We start from the raw sequence: 18,342 nt of genomic DNA on the forward strand, positions 1-18,342 counted from the left end.
GTATTCCTGTATATTATCACATTTAGCCATTGCACTTACAGCAACTGAGTTTGTGTAATTACCTGTATACAAATAAAGATGACCAACCAAATATATATATTCTCTCAATTCGGATTTCTCATTGGGGTCGTGTCGTCAGGTGACAAGGATTGACGGGACAGTGGACAGCCCTCCCTGCCTTAAGGTCACCCACAAGACATTTGGCACCCAGAACAGCAACAATGAAATGATCTACTGCCGACTGAGCATGCCTGTGGAATACTTCTCTGCAGACATGCGACTCGAGGAATCATTTAAACTCAGGTGTGGCATTTTTGCTAAATTTGAACATCAAATTGGCATTTTTTTCCCCCTTTGAAGTTAAAGCAATCATTTTTCTCGTTTTTCTTTTTTTTTTTCATTTTTTCTCATTTTTCTCCAGATTGATAGATGTGATCACTTTGTTTTAATTTGTAATGATATACTCCGCCGGCTTAAATAATTTGTTCTCTGCAGCCGTCCTCCAAAAGAAGACGGCGCTATGGACTATGGGAGTATCACAACTGTAAATTAAATGATACAGTATTTTGATCAAACTTAACATATTAATAGTATTGCGAATGGTTGCTAAACGTAATTTGTTTTCTGCGGCATGTGCTCATGACAGTACTACCATTCGGTACGAGTGTTTGCCGGGCAGGACCCTGCATCTGTGTGGGTGGGCTGGGTCACGCCGGACTATCATTACTATTCCAAGAACTTCAACCTCAACAAGACGAGAACAGTCACGGTCACCTTGGGTGATGAAAGGGGCCGGGTCCATGAGAGGCAAGTCCCCTGTTTATATCATGAGTGGTGGGGGTGTCATGTTGGGCTTACAAGAGTGGGGAGACATTTCTGTTTAATGAAGATACATTGGACTCAAGGGCAGAAATGAAATTTAAAATCCATAGATGTTTTAATAAGTGGGCAATCACTGGGGATAAACTGAATATAAAGGCAATAATATGTAGTCTTTCCATGTTGTTCCTTCGGCTCCAGGAGGAATTCTTGATCGAATGAAACCTTTTATCTATTAAAGCTCCTAGCTCATAGCCGTTCACTCAGTAATGCAGACAAACGGTGGCTGCCTGCCCTCTCAGCACTCTTTTTCTTACTATCGACATTAGTGTCCAGAGAAGTAACTGCTACATGGTGTGTGGAGCGGACGCAGTCGGCCCTTCTTCATCCGGCCGCTCCAACTCTGACGTGGAGATTGGCTGTCTGATGGACTTGGCTACCGGCCTCGTCTCCTTCACTGCCAACGGCAAGGAGCTGTCTACCACTTATCAGGTAAATAGGAGTCGAGCATGACAATAGAAATTAAAACATAAATATAGAATATTTGTTTGCACTAGATATTTACATTATATTACCATTTCGAGCACTGCTCTGTATTCATTATATAATATACGGTTTACACTGGTTATTGCTCTCAGTTCCATAACAATAAAGCCTGGACAACTTTGTATTCAACAAACATTCAAGCAATCTGTTTGCACTGCAGTAAATTACTCCTGCAGAAGCATGAAAATTCTCAATTCCAGTGTGTTTTCCATCGAAAACACGTCTTCAAATAACTCTCGTCGCACCTCAGTTTCAGGTCTGGGCTTTTTAATACGCTGAAACCTGCCTATATCGATTTTGACCACATGCGTTGAAAAGGTTTCATTGCCTATGTTGAAACTGGAAAGTCCTTTCTGGGAATCAAAGCGCTGATGAAAAGCGTCGTACCCCATTACTGTATGAGCCACCATATGAGCTGAGTTGAGTTCTCTAAATGCACTTTCTTGTTTCCAGGTGGAGCCAAATACCAAGCTGTTCCCTGCTGTGTTTGTACGGCCCACCAGTGCAAACCTTTTTCAGTTTGAATTTGTCAAGACCAAGGTTTGTATCTCACAGTGAATAAGTTTACAACTACTATGATAAATGCTTGTATGTTATGTTTATGTACAGTGGAACTCCAAATGTCAAACAATTCATTCAAGGACAATGGTAGAATATATTAAGATTCTGGGAAAAAAAATCCCATAGGAAAAAATGGAACTCCATTCAAAGGAGAAATTGACAACTTTATAAAACCATGATTAACTATATAGGTAATTTTAAATAGCATTCTTGACTGTCATACACGTATAAAATGAAATTAACAAATGGAAATGAGCAGACAATGGATGATAACAACAATTAACCTGAACTTTGCGATGTGTAAACATTTTTAACCATCATAAAGGTGTAAAAATAAGTTAACCGCTGTATACTAGTAAAAGTGGTGTATTCACTAATAAATCTACAGGGATATTACTGTTTGTGCTTGGGAGGTGAGTCTCTTCACATACATTACGTAAATGCAGTCATGGTTTAATTATTATTGATGACTTGTTGTCGCTTTAGAAATATTGCACTAGTAACCAGAAAAGAGTTTACCGCTTTCTGACACCTTCCTGTTCTGCCACATTCATTACATTTTCTTATCTTTGGAATTACTGTTACTCGTCTGTTGTGGCATCACACAAAAAGACAAAGCTCAGCACATTTGAGTTAATCCTTTTAGATACTGACTGAGTCTCGTGTGATTACATTACCTTTATATTCTTTCCCTTCTGCCTCTTATTCCCAGGATGTCATGCCAATCTCTTCTGCTATATTTAAGAGTGAGCACAGGAACCCGGTGCCTCAGTGCCCGCCACGACTGGACGTCCAGACCATTGTGGCGGTGCTGTGGAGCCGCATGCCAAACACCTTCCTCAGTGTGGAGACCGCTCGAGTCAGCGAGAGACACGGCTGGGTGGTCCAGTGCTTGGAACCACTGCAGATGATGGCTGTGCATATACCAGAAGAAAATAGGTGGCGTGAGATTAAATATTCCAAAACTGAAACTGTACTTGAAATATCACTTATGCTGGGGTCCTGTTCACAAGTGAGGGAAGAATGGAGCGGGTGATCGAGAGGCAGATCATTGCAGCGTCTGCAGTTGATGCTCATCAGTCTGTCATGGTGAAGAAGCAGCCGAGCTAAAAGGCGTAGCTCTCGATTTACCCGTCGCTCTAAGTTCCCACTTTCACCAATGGTCACGAGCTGTGAATAGTGACTAATACAAATTAGTTTCCTCCGGGCTCTTCTTTATAGATAGGGTGAGAAGCTTGGTCATTTGGGAGGGACTCAGTAGAGCTGCTGCGCCTCCGTATTGAAAAGGAACCAGATTGGGTGGCACGGGCATCTGGTTCGGATGCCTCCTGGGCACCTCCCTGGTGAGGTGCTCTGGGCACGTCCCACTGGGAGGAGGCCTCAGGGTAGGCACGCTGGAGAGACTATTGGCTCTGTTTTTCGAGACGCCGCATCGGAGGAGGAGCACAATTCCTGGCGGATCCTGATTTTCGTGCATTGCAAGACTTGTGCCGCATGGTTGCCAATTCCGCAGACCAATCTGCGACAAGCTGGGCGTTGAGACACAACAGAGTGTCCTTTGACATGTGCCCGGCGCAGTGACAATTTGGTTCCAATAAAATGTATTTTTTAATCATGCCGCATTGCTGGCACAGCTATGGGGCAGGGCAGACGAACGATCGGGGGTGGGGATAGATACATGAGGTCCACTGACAGATTTAAATTCGCCAGCGGTCATCACCAGCTCATACTGTATTTAATTAGGGTACCCACTCACATTGTCTGTTGCCACACTGTCCAAGAGCAGTGACAATGCACAGTTCGCTGCGATTACGCATCGTCCACCTCTGCAAAGATACTGTGAGTGCGCCACATTTTAAGGAAATTAGAGGAGCCACTTTGAATGGACATGATTGAAGTCGGCTCTCTTCACGCACCACAGCTGCACAGACCTCCCTCTTTTAAATACGCCAGCTTGCGCTCATCTGCAAAATTACCAACACCTGCTCTAACACGCGTCTGCGAAGCTTTACGCAGCCCGCCCCGCCGGATTTATGCAGATCACGAAAATAGAGGCCTAAATCTCTCAGCTGGCGTGGGAATGCCTTGGGAAGAGCTGGACAAAGTGGCTGGGGAGAGAGAAGTCAGAGCTTCCTAGTTTAGGCTACTGCCCCCACGAGCAGACCCTGGATAAACCAAAACTGGATGGATGGATGGGAGTGCTTCAAGACAACAATATAACCTCACTAATACAAATGTTACACTACTAACTACTAATACTACTACGAATACAAACACCACACATGAAATTTCATCCATCCGTGTTTTTCTATACTGCTATTCGCAATCACATGAAAGTTGGAGTCTACCACAGTTAACTTAGGGTGGGAACAGAGTACTCCCTGGACTGATTACCTGTCAATCAAAGGGAAGACGAAAAAGCTCTTTTACACTGCTGGTAAAATGTATAATTTGTCCAACTTTTATTTGATGTCACCGATCTTTATAAATGACACTGACACATAATGGTGGTCAAACCAGCAATGTTCCACCTTCAAAAGTAGTACCAGAGCCATAACAGGTGGGACGCACCCTGTGAAAAAGTGTAGTCATCATTTACTTGTCACCACATATTTTCTGATTGTGGGATGTCACATCACTGTGTGAAATCACACTCAGTTGTGGTAACAGCCCACTTCGCTGTGCTCTGTATAAAATGCAGATGATCTGTTATGGCTCTGATGCAGCAATTTTTGTGAGATGCAGCTTCATACCCTCCTCTTTTTATCTGCTTTTTTCAGGTGTTTGGACATTTTGGAGTTATCAGAACATGAAGACTTAAGGAAGTTCCATTATCACACACTCAAGCTGTACTGTGCCCTCTGTGCCCTTGGTAACACTCGTGTAGCCCACGCCCTCTGCAGCCACTTGGACCAATCGCAGCTCCTCTATACAATCGACAATCAGTATCTCTCTGGCATGCTGAGGGAAGGCTTCTATAATGTTCTCATCAGGTTTGTTAGCTGATGGGCCTAATGAGCAGTCCTGTCAGACTTGTGAATGGCAGCACTGATTGTTACTCTCGCTTCCAGCATCCATCTTGAAACGGCGAAAGAGGCTCGCCTGATGATGAACAATGAGTTCATCATCCCCGTGACAGATGAGACGCGCTCAATCAAGCTGTTCCCTGATGAGTCGAAAAAGCACTCGCTACCTGGCGTAAGCTTGAGCACGTCCCTGAAGCCAAGGGTCAACTTCTCCCCTGCTTGTATCATCAGCACCAAGCGTCAGCAGTATCTCCACAGTCCCCAAATACCCCTGGGCATCCTAAAAGAGAAGGCCATCAGCATGCTTACAGAGGCCGTGCAGGGCGGCGGCATCCATATAAGAGACCCAGTGGGCGGGAGTGTGGAGTTCCAGTTTGTCCCCATCCTCAAGCTGATCGGAACACTCTTGATCATGGGTGTCTTAAACAGCGAGGAGGTGAGATTGATTCTCCTCCTGATCGATCCCAATGTGTTCAGGGAGGGTGAGGCTGCGAAGGTGGACAAAATGGCTGTTGCCGCGGAGAAAGAGGAGGTGAACGAGAATGAAAAGAAGACTATGGAGGCGGGAGAAGAGGAGAGGAAGGAGAGCAAGGCGGTGGTCCGTGGTCTTCTGGAGAAGTCTTTGCCCGAGTCTGTCAAACGGCAGGTGAGACAAGTGATCATGTAAATGCGCATCAGATGTGCCCCTAAAATGAATCCCAGCACCCCTAAACCTCTGACCCTAGAATCGCCCCTGATGCGCATGCACGATTTAGTTTAAAAATAGCTGCAAAAAGCTCATGTTTGCCCCATGAAATGTGGGATAATGGGATATTAGGCCATTACATCAACAGGAACGCTCTTCCCTTTGCAGCTTCCTTTCATAATGTCCATCCAATCAATTTTCCAATCAAAAGGGGTCAGATGAATTATTCAGTCTTTGCAGAGTTTTGATTTCTGCTGAGTGCTATTCCAGTTTCAAAAAGACTTCCTTTTTTTGTAGATGTGCGAGCTGCTGCATTACTTCTGTGACTGCGAGCTGAAGCATCGCATCGAGGCCATTGTCTCCTTCTCCGACAACTTTGTGTCCAAGCTGCAGTACAACCAGAAGTTCCGCTACAATGAGCTCATGCTGGCGCTCAACATGTCCGCCGCCGTCACGGCCAAGAAGACCAAAGAGTTCCGCTCACCTCCTCAAGAGCAGGTAACAACATAAACGTGAATGCTGAACGCAGATGTTTTGTTGCTGCTTTTTTGAGCCTGTTTATTCCAAGACTTCTTTCGTATTCCCAAAGAATATCTTGGGCATGTCAGACTAAATTGAAATTGGTGAGTTGGCTGAGATGAAAGTCTGAACTGGTGGAGAAGTAAACTGCTCTCAGTCCCCAAAGGTTAAATTCATAGCGTGGACCAGACGTGCTCCATGTTTTAATTAAAGCAGCTCTTGGAGGTACACAACAACAGCAACATAGAAATGTGCAAACACTTAACACTTAACGAATTAATTGACAACCATAGAAGGTATCTTATATTGAGTACGGTAAATGAAAAATATGTCAAAACCGCATTTGGTTTTACCATTCTAAATCCTAAGAATTGTGTACAAGTTCATTTCAAGGTTAACTTGAACATTAATTGCAATGGGTTGGACATTTAATAAACCAAACGTTCATTGTAAGTCAGCATTGAGTTAACTGATGAAACCAAAGGTTATATTTAATCACGGCTAAGCCAATTACAACATTCTATAAAATAAGGGATGGTGATTGTTTTTCCTTTCCCTCTTTGTCTGCATGTAGAATTATAGTTCAGACAATTACTGGGAGGGGAAAAAAACATGCATCTTGATGATGGAAAGGCCATTGATCATAGAGTATTTTAGCTCCCTTATCAATTTTCCTTTTTTGGTTCTTTAAAGATTGTTTTGTAATCTTTTATAATAGCTGTTTCCGTCCATGAGAATGATCGGCATTCAGCGGTAAGTCAGCTTTGTGTATTCTAACTGTAGCTGACTCTTGGTATGCCATAGGCTCAGGTCTTAGTACCCAATGACTAGTACACATATACCAAGCATCTTTCTCGCTGAGATAGACATCGACACAAGAATTCATTATTCTTACCAGTTCGTAGTCGTCAGGGTGCTACTGTGGCTCAAAGATCATTGTCACAGTGTTGCACTTCCTCTGAAGTTCAAAAACCTTGCCAATTAGCCCAGCCTGATGGCTACACTATATAATCGGTCCTGGTCGACAGCAGTCTTTCTGATACGCTTACGAGTTTACTGTTTCTTTTAATTTTTTTGAATGCCGTGTATTTTGTAGAAGTATTTAAAAATATGGTTTTTGTTTTAATAGTGGATTGTATCTTTTTAGGCAACCTTACGATAGCACAAGGAACCATGCAAAAGTCTTGGGCCACCACTGACTTTGGTGTTTTGATGTCGGTATGACAATAAATCAGTAGAATAGTTAGAATTAGCAGGTTTGTGCAAACAAATACAAAACAAGATAAAATAAATTTTTGTCAGAGAAGTGATGTACAGGCCAAGGAAGATTAAAATCTGGATAAGCGTACGGACACTAGGGGCCTAATTTAGTGAAGGTTTGTGGTTGCAAAAACGAGTGCCAACTTGATTGCTCATACAATTTGGAACCAGTTTCACCCGAGATTTCATTCAGTTAATTTTGTGCATTGTGGGAGAACTATATGCAAATAAATAAATGTATTATACACAATTTGATTTATCAAACCTGTAACAAATTGTGGTGTCAAATTTTGTATCTTTCAATACTGGTTTGAAAGGCAGCTGTAAACAAGGCACCGCTGTGTGTAACGGTGACTGTGGCGAAGAGGAGACTTAGTCGATGGGGGCGAACTGATCTTTTCCGCTTGTGTGAACAATTTTAAAATGCCAGGAGCAAAACAAAAATCACGCATGCAATTTTTGAGCTTCTGAATGATCTATGGGCTGACTTGGAGCCAGTCACAAGAAGGAGTCATGCCATAAACCAAAACCCCTTTGAATTCTGAATTTCCTTGCATCTGCAATGATTCTTTCAGCAAACTGTGACTATTGGTGCTGACCTCTCCAAGACAAGTTTTTCGGGTGCAAGTTTGCTATGCACTGTTATGCAGAATGGGCAGAGAGATCCAATTCCCATACAATTAAGGCGATTAAATAAAACAAAACATTGCTTTTATGTGGGTGCTGGCTTCTCCCAATATTATCACAGCGATAGATTTATTTCCTCTAACTCATCCATTTCAAACTTCATTTTATGATTGCAGTGCTCTCCCAAATTTTGCATGGTGAAAACCACCGGAGCTACCTAAACTGCAAAACTCTCTCTTAAATACAGCGGTCTCCACCACTGTTGAATTAACCCCCCCCCCCCCCCCCCCCCCCCCCACCCCCACCCCCTAACATTTGAGGCACTATGGCATTTAATGAAATTAATAAACATTGTTCGATATTTTTCCTACGCAGGAAGCACAGAACACAACTCTTTTTAACATGAGCGCCAATGCTAGCTGTATCAAAATGTCTTGGGAGGGCCACCAATATTGTAGCCCTCTGAATTAGATGATCAAGGCTCACCCTGGCAATGACATATACTATTCTTCTTTAAAATAAAACGATTACACATTGTTTGATTTAATCGTCAGCCACTTTCTATTTGTACCAACTCACTGTACTGTTAGCTACTTTGTCTGTTTTCTGGATAGATCAACATCCTATTGAACTTCACCACGGGCGATGACTGCCCATGCCCTGAGGACCTCCAGGAAGAACTCAATGGCTTCCATGAAGAACTGCAGCTGCACTGCGGTGAGTCCAACTCATAGACTGGTGACAGCTCATGTGGTGTGTGCATGCCTGTTTAATGAACTGAAATGGGTCTCTCCTTGCAGGAATCCCAGTGGAGGAGGACGAGGAAGAGCAGGACACATCGATTAAAGGTCGTCTCTTGGCCTTGCTCTACAAGATCAAGGGTCCGCCTCAAAAGGCTGAGGAAGAACCTGAAGAGAAAGAGCAGGCTTCCCCCAGTGAGTCATACTGTAGTTTAAAGACAAGTGTGGCAGATGGATACCAGTGACTATATTTAGACGGACAATGTCTAAGCAAATTTTTAAAGGAAAGATGTTGCCAGACAGTTCCAGTATCCATTCCTCTGCTGAGAGCAATTTCTTTCTTCTGTTCTGAATAAAAGAAGACTAATGGACATCCTGTGTAAGACACTCTCCTATAAATTTTAATGCTAGACTCCCACGTCTGCTGTTAATCATTGAAAGTTTCAAAGGTGGAGAGAAGATGAGATTCAGACTGACTCAATGACCTCATTTCATGTTTTTAAATTTGGTTCTGATCGTCATCATCAGTGTTAATCACAATGTTCTCCTATCAGACTGTTACTGCCACATCAATCAAAGCACAGTATGATCACTCCAGATTTATCTCTCAGTGACAGCATTTTTTAGGATTTACTCATCATTGTCTTTTGAGAACGGAATACCCTGTTTCCTGTCTGCCCACAGTCGAGAGATCCTGGGTTCGAATCTCGGCTCCAGCACTCCTTTTGCATGTTCTCCCTGTGGGTTTTCTCTGCGTATTCCTGCCACATTACAAAAATATACGTTGGGTTTATTGAAGACTTGACTCAGTTAAGATGTTCCATAGGTGTTAATAGTTTGTCTATTTTCTATGACCTGCAATTGACTGGTGACCAATCCAGGGTGTACCATGCTACTTGCCCAAAATGGGCTACTGATGCAAGCGGTATAGAAAATGGACGTATAAAGAGTAATAATTTCAATTATAATAAAATGTGGCAGGATGTAAAAGTGGGACAACACTTTGGTACATACATGATTGGTACATACATTTTTTAAATTATTATTTATTTATTTATTTATTTTTCTTTTCGAATGAAAATGAAACAACTGATCAGTATTGTAGTTTTGGCACTTTTGTTGGTGGATAGCTTAATAAACTTTATTAGTCAATAATTCAATGTCACTTCTGTGCATTTCTGACCCTTGTAAATCTTGGGCCTGTGACCACATAATGAAATTAAACAAACCAAGTATATATAGATAGCAAATGCTGTTCTCCCTCCCTTCCTCTCTATAGCCAATCTAAAGGAGCTGATCTCCCAGACTATAACCAGCTGGGCCCAGGAGACCCACATGCAAGATCCCGAGCTGGTCCGAGTGATGTTCAGTCTGCTAAGGAGGCAGTATGATGGCATCGGGGAGCTGCTTCGTGCCATGAAGAAATCCTACTCCATCAGTGCTGCATCCGTGCAAGACGCTATTAACCTGCTGGCCTCCTTGGGTCAGATCAGGTCTCTGCTGTCCGTGCGTATGGGCATGGAGGAGGAAAGGCTTATGATTGATGGACTGGGGTAGGATGATGTGTTTGCTGACCCAATATGAAGTGTGGACAAAATGAACTGACTTTCACAAGATCATCTCCCCTGTGTATTTAGGGACATAATGAACAATAAGGTTTTCTACCAGCATCCAAACCTCATGAGAGTGTTGGGCATGCATGAGACCGTAATGCAGGTTATGGTCAACGTGCTTGGAGGAGACAAGTCACAGGTGGGTTTTCGCTCAACTAAAATAGACATGTTAGTGGACATTTAAATGATCGGGTTTACAGTTTTTACTCCCTTTAAAATATACTGTTGTGTATCAGACACCTTCCAGATTGTTCTCATTGATCTTCTTCATCCACAGGAAATTGCCTTCCCCAAGATGGTTGCAAGCTGTTGTCGCTTTTTGTGCTACTTCTGTCGTATTAGTCGCCAGAACCAGAAAGCCATGTTTGACCACCTAAGCTATCTGCTGGAGAACAGCAGTGTCGGTCTGGGTATGTAGTGACGGATGGGTATGTTGTTTTTTTATGATTTGTCTGGAAAACAAACCAAACAGGCTCGCTGGACAAGTGGTTAGCACTTAGGACGGTTGCTTGGTTGGGTTGTCTGGGTTGCTCCCAAATTACGAAAACATCCATGTTGCAAACTAAACATGCTAAATAAACCATGCAAACTAAAACCAGCAGACATTCCAGCAGCTTCTTCCATCCTGCCAGTAACTTTTTAAACAGTTAACTTTCAGTTGACATTTCAGGATAAAGGAAAAACACACTTGAACCTTAGCATTTTAGTTTCATCTGGAAATTTCACTCAAGAGCCAAATAGCTCCAACATTTTGTGAGTAGTATATTTGTATAAACAACACTTCTGGGCCATTCATGTCTTTAATAAATCTAATATTACAAGTAACCTCGCACATTTTTCAGAACCTCAAAATGACGTATGTTTGGGAACATAAAAAAATCAAGGACCAACTGTACTACAGCTCAAGGGTGTCAAACTCATTGTAGTTCAGAGACAACATACAGCCGACTCTGATGTCAAACGGGACAGACCACTAAAACCATAGTATACTTAATATACTAGTAAAAAAAGTGTTTCTTGTACATGATCATGGGTCCGCCTCAGACTTCTTGAGAAATTGTTGCTTCAGTTTGACATCTACATGTGTCCATAATAACTGATTGTATTTTGAGACACAGAACTTTGAAGTCACATGTATTTGGAACTGAAAAATATAGCACTTTAAAATGAAATTAATTTATGAAGACAGGAATTATTACCCCTCCATTTGCATAAAAATTCTCAAATTTATCCTTAGTCCCCACCACCACAATATCATGTATTTTTTTTCACTTTCAAATTCATCCTTCGGGCCAGATTGTACCCCTTTGTGGGCCGGTATTGGCCCCTTGGGCTGTATGTTTGATACTGCTGCTCTATATGGTGGTTATTATTAGTTATAGCCAAGAAAACAATGCTCAATGTGGCCAACAGTTATGACTTTCTAGAAAAACACCACAGCCAGCAGAGGTGTTGGAAATCTGTGTTAGTGGCCAGTTGATAATAATAATCCCTAATACAAGCTATTATCTTGATGGCTTGCCGCCACTAATACAAACAGGATAACAGCAGAGAGGAAGCGTGCAAAATCAGGAGTTTATTTAAGGTAGGGTGGCAGGACTGATGAGTAACACGACTGCTGTTTTCTTCTGCTTCCTAGCTTTTTAATCAAAAGCGGCAGGAATGTTTCTCATGTTTTTTTCCTCTGTAGAAATTAAAGAGATTATTTAGTGTGTGTGCACTTGTGTGTGTTTGTAGCCTCTGAAGCAATGCGGGGATCTACTCCGCTGGATGTTGCCGCATCATCAGTGATGGACAATAATGGCCTCGCTCTGGCCCTGGAGGAACCAGATCTAGAAAAGGTTCGTTTTTGCTTGCAAACACGGAAAATAAGAACAGTGTTTCATCTGAGAAAAGTCAATATACTGGCCACAACATTAAGTACAAATACAAATATTTTCCCTTTACAAAGATATTTTTTTGGACTCTCAGACGTATTATTGCCATGTGAATAACTAAAATAACAGCAATGAACATGCTGTTGCATTAAAACCTCAGGAATTTTAAAACTAATTGATCATTTATCACACACTTCTTATGCTGGATCTATACTACTTAACGACATGTTTGGTGAGTGTAGTGCACAATTCTGCGTTAACATTTTTATTTATTTTTTCATACCACTATTGAAGTAAGTTAGATCAAAATAATCAGATGCCAATTGCTTATTTGCAAATAGTGCAAAGTTGATAAAAGAAAAACTCAGACTCTCATGCAGTTGCTGTAAATTGCCTTTGACATGACAAAAAAGTGCAATGTCCAAATATTCAATGTTTTCCTGTCAGATTAGAATGAGACACAGAAGCAGGCCGATGCATCATCATGGAATATATAAATTTTTAGTCAGTAAATAGACGCCTTCTCAGAAGAAAAATTAACTGTGACTTTGTACCGTGAGACAACGCTTACTCAGCAAATCCATCAAACTAACTGTCACTGACAAAGTACACTATTAAAGTACCCTGGGGGGAAATTGCATGTGTGCGTTCATGTATATGTGTGTGTGTGTGTAGGTGGTGACATACCTCGCAGGATGTGGTCTTCAGAGTTGTGCCATGCTGGTTGCCAAGGGTTACCCAGACCTGGGATGGAACCCCATAGAAGGGGAGCGTTACCTGTCATTCCTGAGGTTTGCGGTCTTCTCCAACGGTAAGTGTAATGACCATCGCTAATTAAGCATGCCATATGTCTTATTGCTGACACGTTACCTAAAAACAAACATTTGGAAGTCGTTTCTGTACTCTTGCACTACGACTATTATGAATGAACATTTTCATGACCGGCTTGTTCTATTTATTAGGTGTTATTAAACTGAACATTCATCATGATTCAGAAAAATGTTTGTGCGTCCCAGGTGAGAGTGTTGAGGAAAATGCCAACGTGGTGGTGAAGCTGCTGATCCGACGTCCCGAGTGTTTCGGCCCCGCTCTGAGGGGAGAGGGGGGTCAGGGTCTGCTGGCTGCCATGAAAGAGGCCATCGAGATCTCCGAGGATCCTGCTCTGGACCTGCCGAAACTTTCTGCTGCCATCACGACTGGGTGGGAATCCAATTTATTTTTCTAAAACCGTGATCTTACTATGGCTCAATTGTTAAATTCAGTTGCATCTCTAGTTTGGCTCGCATAGCTTCTGACACAACATTATACTTTCTATTTGACTCTGGTAGTGTGCCATAGCGGAACATATTGTTCATTGACATTACTGATGAGTTAAATTGAATTTCTGATGACAGCCATGACAAATGCAAACACATACAGGTAGACAACCATCATGAGGACAGTTCTTTACTGTCGACTACTGAATAAGGTTAGTTCAACTCTCATATTTTATTCACAAATAGCAAAGTTTTGCCTCACTCGTACTTTATTTGACATTGTATTATTCTCACCCTTCTTCGGGAATAGGCGGGTTATGCAGATGTTTTTACTTTCCAAGTTTCCAGTAGTTACTGCATGTATCTGTATTTTAGGTCGGGTGAAGAAGAGGAAGAAATAATTCACATGGGGAACTCTATCATGTCTTTCTACTCGGCCCTCATTGACCTGCTAGGTCGCTGTGCCCCAGAGATGCATGTGAGGCTAAAAAAAAATAAAAATAAATACACATTTTATTAGACTCACACACATCAAGATTTCCTCACCTGAATGTTTTTATGTCTCTGATAGCTCATCAACGCAGGTAAAGGTGAAGCGCTGCGTATTCGAGCCATTCTACGCTCCCTGGTTCCAACCACAGACCTGGTTGGCGTCATCAGCATCCCCCTCACAAAGCCTGTAGTTAACAAAGGTGAGTTTCTTTATTAAGTCATAAGTGTAGTAAAAAATAATGTCAAAATTCACCCAGTCAACAGTTATTACCAAACCACCTGGGGAACCCAGCTGCTGCATCCACTATTTATTGTGCAAGCAGAATTTGGATTATGTTGAGCTATATCATGGTTGTCAAGGACCATGCATTTCTATTTTTTTATTGGGTTTAAAGGGTAAAAATTGTACAAAACTGTATAAGTGCTACATATAGTTGGGTCTCTGGAGTGCCTGCAAAGGCCATACTGGAAATCCTTTGTTATCTGCCCATTTCTGAAACCATGACGGTGAGCAAGCCATTCTGAATTTTACCAAATTGTGATGTCACATTTGGTTAAGTTAAATTAGCCAGTGGTGGTTTCACATAAATGGCATTCATTTGCAGTCTGTACCCGGAGCGGTGAACAGTCTCGAAGTCTCTAATTAATACTACAAACATTTGCTATATGAAGTCCGCAATTAACTGACCATGTGTTTAACCTACAGATGGCGAAGTGACAGAACCCGATATGTCAGCCTGTTTCTGTCCGGATCACAAGGCCCCCATGGTGCTCTTCCTGGACAGAGTGTACGGCATCGAGGACCAGAGCTTCCTCCTCCAGCTGTTGGAGGTCGGCTTCCTGCCCGACCTCCAAACTGCTGCCTCTTTAGACACGGTAAATAGGGACCAAACATGTCTGCCATCTTGCCTTCACCCACTTATCGTTGAGTCCATAGCTGTAGTCTTTGTGACCATTAGCAGGCTCTTTGTGAACTTTAGCATTCATACATTTTCATTTAAATGTACTGTATGACACCACCACCAACAGTAGCTAAGCCTTAACCGTATCATCAAACAAGTACTTTCAATACATCTGTTTATGACATATTTCTTCATTAGACAAAGTCTAATTAAATTACTATTTTCTTTTCGCAGAACTAATTCATATTCAGCTTGTGTTGCCTTGCCCGCTAATGATGCGATACAGCGTCATTAGGAGAAAATCTGACTTTTCAAACTCAATTGTCCTTGGGTTTAATTTTTGTCGCATGCTGTATGTCACCATGATCAACGGCCCTCCTCTCAGTCATGTTACCCGAGTGTAGTCATACATCACAAATGTCTTCATTAGTTCCATTACAATACAGGTTACATGTAAATTACATCACGTCAGTTAGTTGACAGCGTTGTCTATCAATTGACTGTCTGTTGTCGTACTAGAGCGGCTCCAACTACCGGAGACAAATTCCTTGTGTGTTTTTTGGACATACAAAAATAAAGATGATTCTGATTCTGTGTGTCCATCGTTGTCTGTCCCACAGGAAGTGCTAAGTACCACGGAGACGGCGTTGGCCATGAACAGGTACATCGGCTCAGCTCTGCTGCCTCTGCTGACCCGCTGCGCCGCCTTGTTCGCCAGCACCGAGCACCACACGCAGCTGATCGACGCCACGCTAAAAACCATCTATCGCCTCTCCAAAGGACGCTCGCTCACCAAAGCGCAAAGAGATATTATTCAGGAGTGCCTTCTGGCTATTTGCAAGTAAGTCTGCAGAGGATACACATGCGAGTGGTGTTTCATTCTACACCAGGGCTCTGCAGACTACGGCACTGGGTCCGTTTGCGGTGCGCCGTCTCTTTTTAAGCAGCCTGCAGCACAATTTAAAATTAACAATTGAAATGGCTCTTGTCATTTGCCTTTGTTGTACTACTTACTTTTACAATGGGTTGCAAGGCAGGAGAATAGAAGTTTGTTCTTATCTCTCTCTTCCTTGTTTTCTACCAATCAGTAGATCAGCCTTGGGATCACAATTTCTGTTCTGTGTTGTGTTAGTACGGTTTGCTTCTGTTTTGGTTCTAAATGTGGATATGTGATTAAGGGTACATATACTGCAGTGGGATAGAGGGCCGCTGGACACCCCAAAATCCTTTATAGCTTTATCACTAAGCTGTTTTTGTAATAATTATATTTAGCTTTTAGCTAATAGCTTTTCATACCTTTACCGACACTGATGTATTGCTTTTACCATGCTAAATAGATTGAAGAAGAAGAACGTCAAAGTGGTACTTGAATCCTTCAATTTGGTGGAAAAAACAACAACAACTTTTGATACCCCTGCCCTACACAATCAAATGAATCAAACAAAATAGCAAATGCATTGTCATAGATGACCCCACTCTACCCCAATAGGCATTTTCTAGATTTCCACATGTATTTTAACATTTAGTGGAAGCAGGTAATACTAGTATTAGGATTAGTTGCTTCACCTAGTGGGGAAGTTGGTCAACCCTTTTCATCCTTTGAGAAATAAACACAGTAATGCCCTGCTATTTGTTGGGGATAAGGACTGAGCCCCGGCGCGAATAGCGAAAAAACCATGAGTAATTGAGCCCCCCCCCCCCTCCCCTCCCCGAAAGAAAAGGGTTTATAATTGCCTATTTTAATAGTTCAAACCGTAAACGTGTAAGCATGTGTTCATGCAGCAACAACTCTCTTCTAACATTTTCCGCTTCCTGGGCTAAACTGTGCTGTGATACACGAGAAGGGCAAAATACTGGAAACAGCAATGCAGTTTTGTACCACTGAAAACTCCAAGAACAATAATAATATAATAAATAATAATAAGCTTCAGCATTATTGTGGGAGGTAATTCTTTCCACTCTTCTGTCTAATATTGTACTGTATATTACTACTGAATATCTTGTTTTACGTTTTACGTCAAAGGCAATTTACAGCAATATACATTTTAACCTTAAATGACAGGCATCTGCGTCCCTCCATGATGCAGCAGCTGCTCCGACGCTTAGTGTTTGATGTTCCCATGCTCACGGAATACTGCAACATACCTCTACAGGTAAGATGCTGCACACAGTTTGGCCCACCGACTCCATCATGATACTCTGAAACTATCAATCATGCTGATGCCACTGAAAGCTTCACAATCAGGTCACGTCAGTGCACAAAACTTTTGTTTGGCCAGTAACCTTAAACCAGGAAGGAACATGTATTCAGAACCAAACTCGCTGGAATAGTGTTTATATACCGGTAATGTATTTTTTTGTGAATAAATGTTGTCTAAAAATGTTATCCTACTTAAAATCTCTGTACATCATGGATTGGATTGTGGTTTTTTAAGCATTTTGCTTTATGTTTGATCTGTAGTTACTGACCAACCACTATGAACAGAACTGGAAGTACTATTGTCTTCCATCTGGGATGAACAGCTTTGGCACAGCCTCGGAGGAGGAGCTCCTTCTCACCAAGAAACACTTCTGGGGAATTTTTGACTCACTTTCTCAGAAGGTAGAAACAAAAATCATTTTTAAGATTGAAATTGTTTACTCATTGTCTAGCAACCGTCCTCTGTTGGTTGCTTCTATTTTGCCCCCTCCGCCCTTCAAATTTAGAGCTTGATTCTTAGAAATCAGAGCAAGTGAAGCGAAAGCTCAATGAGCAATGGTGCTAAAACACATGAATCATTTATAAGTCTGTGACAGGCCAACCCTTTCCACTTCTTCCCCTTTTTCACTAGCACCCTCCGCTCAATTCATTAATCCAGTTGCTAAGTAGACCTGTCAATGTCCTGCATAACAGCTCCATGTCCTCTCTTTTGATAGAAATATGATGCTGAACTGTTCAAAATGGCCAACTCCTGCCTTTGCGCCATTGCTGGAGCCCTGCCTCCTGACTTTGTGGATGCCAGTTTAGGAGCAACACTGGATAACCATGCATCTATTGATGCACAGGGAAACTTTGACCCCAAATCTATAAACACAGCCAAGTAAGTGTATAAGAAACTGTATATAATAAAAGATAAGATATAATGGAAAGAACTATTAAAACCAATGTGTTAGATAATAAAAATGTATTCAGTGACCATCCAGAATGTTTACAGGTAAAATATTTACATTTTATAATATAATATTTATATTTAGTGTGGTAAATTAGTCATAATATGTCCCATTAATTTTAGATACTGAAACACACTCTCCTTGCAGTATCTCCCTACCTGAAAAACTTGAGTACATTGCCAACAAATATGCAGAGCATTCCCATGACAAGTGGTCTTCAGAGAAGGTTTGTCCCAGCAGATGTAAAGTAGAGACATCATGTTCACAGT

At 41.9% G+C, this 18,342-nt stretch overlaps 1 protein-coding gene across 1 annotated transcript in view; it reads left to right on the plus strand.

Annotated features, from left to right (window-relative positions):
* Positions 1 to 18,342, plus strand: part of ryr3 (ryanodine receptor 3) — a 95,393-nt gene that overhangs the window by 47,102 nt on the left and 29,949 nt on the right. Inside the window, exons 31-55 of the mRNA XM_061705160.1 lie at positions 140 to 303; positions 496 to 544; positions 647 to 807; positions 1,149 to 1,311; positions 1,819 to 1,905; positions 2,639 to 2,865; positions 4,707 to 4,919; positions 4,998 to 5,598; positions 5,935 to 6,135; positions 8,658 to 8,760; positions 8,844 to 8,978; positions 10,063 to 10,336; positions 10,421 to 10,535; positions 10,674 to 10,806; positions 12,134 to 12,237; positions 12,949 to 13,084; positions 13,290 to 13,473; positions 13,905 to 14,007; positions 14,101 to 14,221; positions 14,728 to 14,897; positions 15,544 to 15,764; positions 16,986 to 17,076; positions 17,385 to 17,525; positions 17,840 to 18,003; positions 18,221 to 18,299. Of these exons, the coding sequence (XP_061561144.1) occupies positions 140 to 303; positions 496 to 544; positions 647 to 807; positions 1,149 to 1,311; positions 1,819 to 1,905; positions 2,639 to 2,865; positions 4,707 to 4,919; positions 4,998 to 5,598; positions 5,935 to 6,135; positions 8,658 to 8,760; positions 8,844 to 8,978; positions 10,063 to 10,336; positions 10,421 to 10,535; positions 10,674 to 10,806; positions 12,134 to 12,237; positions 12,949 to 13,084; positions 13,290 to 13,473; positions 13,905 to 14,007; positions 14,101 to 14,221; positions 14,728 to 14,897; positions 15,544 to 15,764; positions 16,986 to 17,076; positions 17,385 to 17,525; positions 17,840 to 18,003; positions 18,221 to 18,299 (4,140 nt within the window). The remainder of the gene's footprint in view (positions 1 to 139; positions 304 to 495; positions 545 to 646; positions 808 to 1,148; positions 1,312 to 1,818; positions 1,906 to 2,638; positions 2,866 to 4,706; positions 4,920 to 4,997; positions 5,599 to 5,934; positions 6,136 to 8,657; positions 8,761 to 8,843; positions 8,979 to 10,062; positions 10,337 to 10,420; positions 10,536 to 10,673; positions 10,807 to 12,133; positions 12,238 to 12,948; positions 13,085 to 13,289; positions 13,474 to 13,904; positions 14,008 to 14,100; positions 14,222 to 14,727; positions 14,898 to 15,543; positions 15,765 to 16,985; positions 17,077 to 17,384; positions 17,526 to 17,839; positions 18,004 to 18,220; positions 18,300 to 18,342) is intronic.

The sequence above is a fragment of the Phycodurus eques genome, chromosome 18, assembly GCF_024500275.1.
Source record: "Phycodurus eques isolate BA_2022a chromosome 18, UOR_Pequ_1.1, whole genome shotgun sequence".
Lineage (NCBI taxonomy): Eukaryota > Metazoa > Chordata > Actinopteri > Syngnathiformes > Syngnathidae > Phycodurus > Phycodurus eques.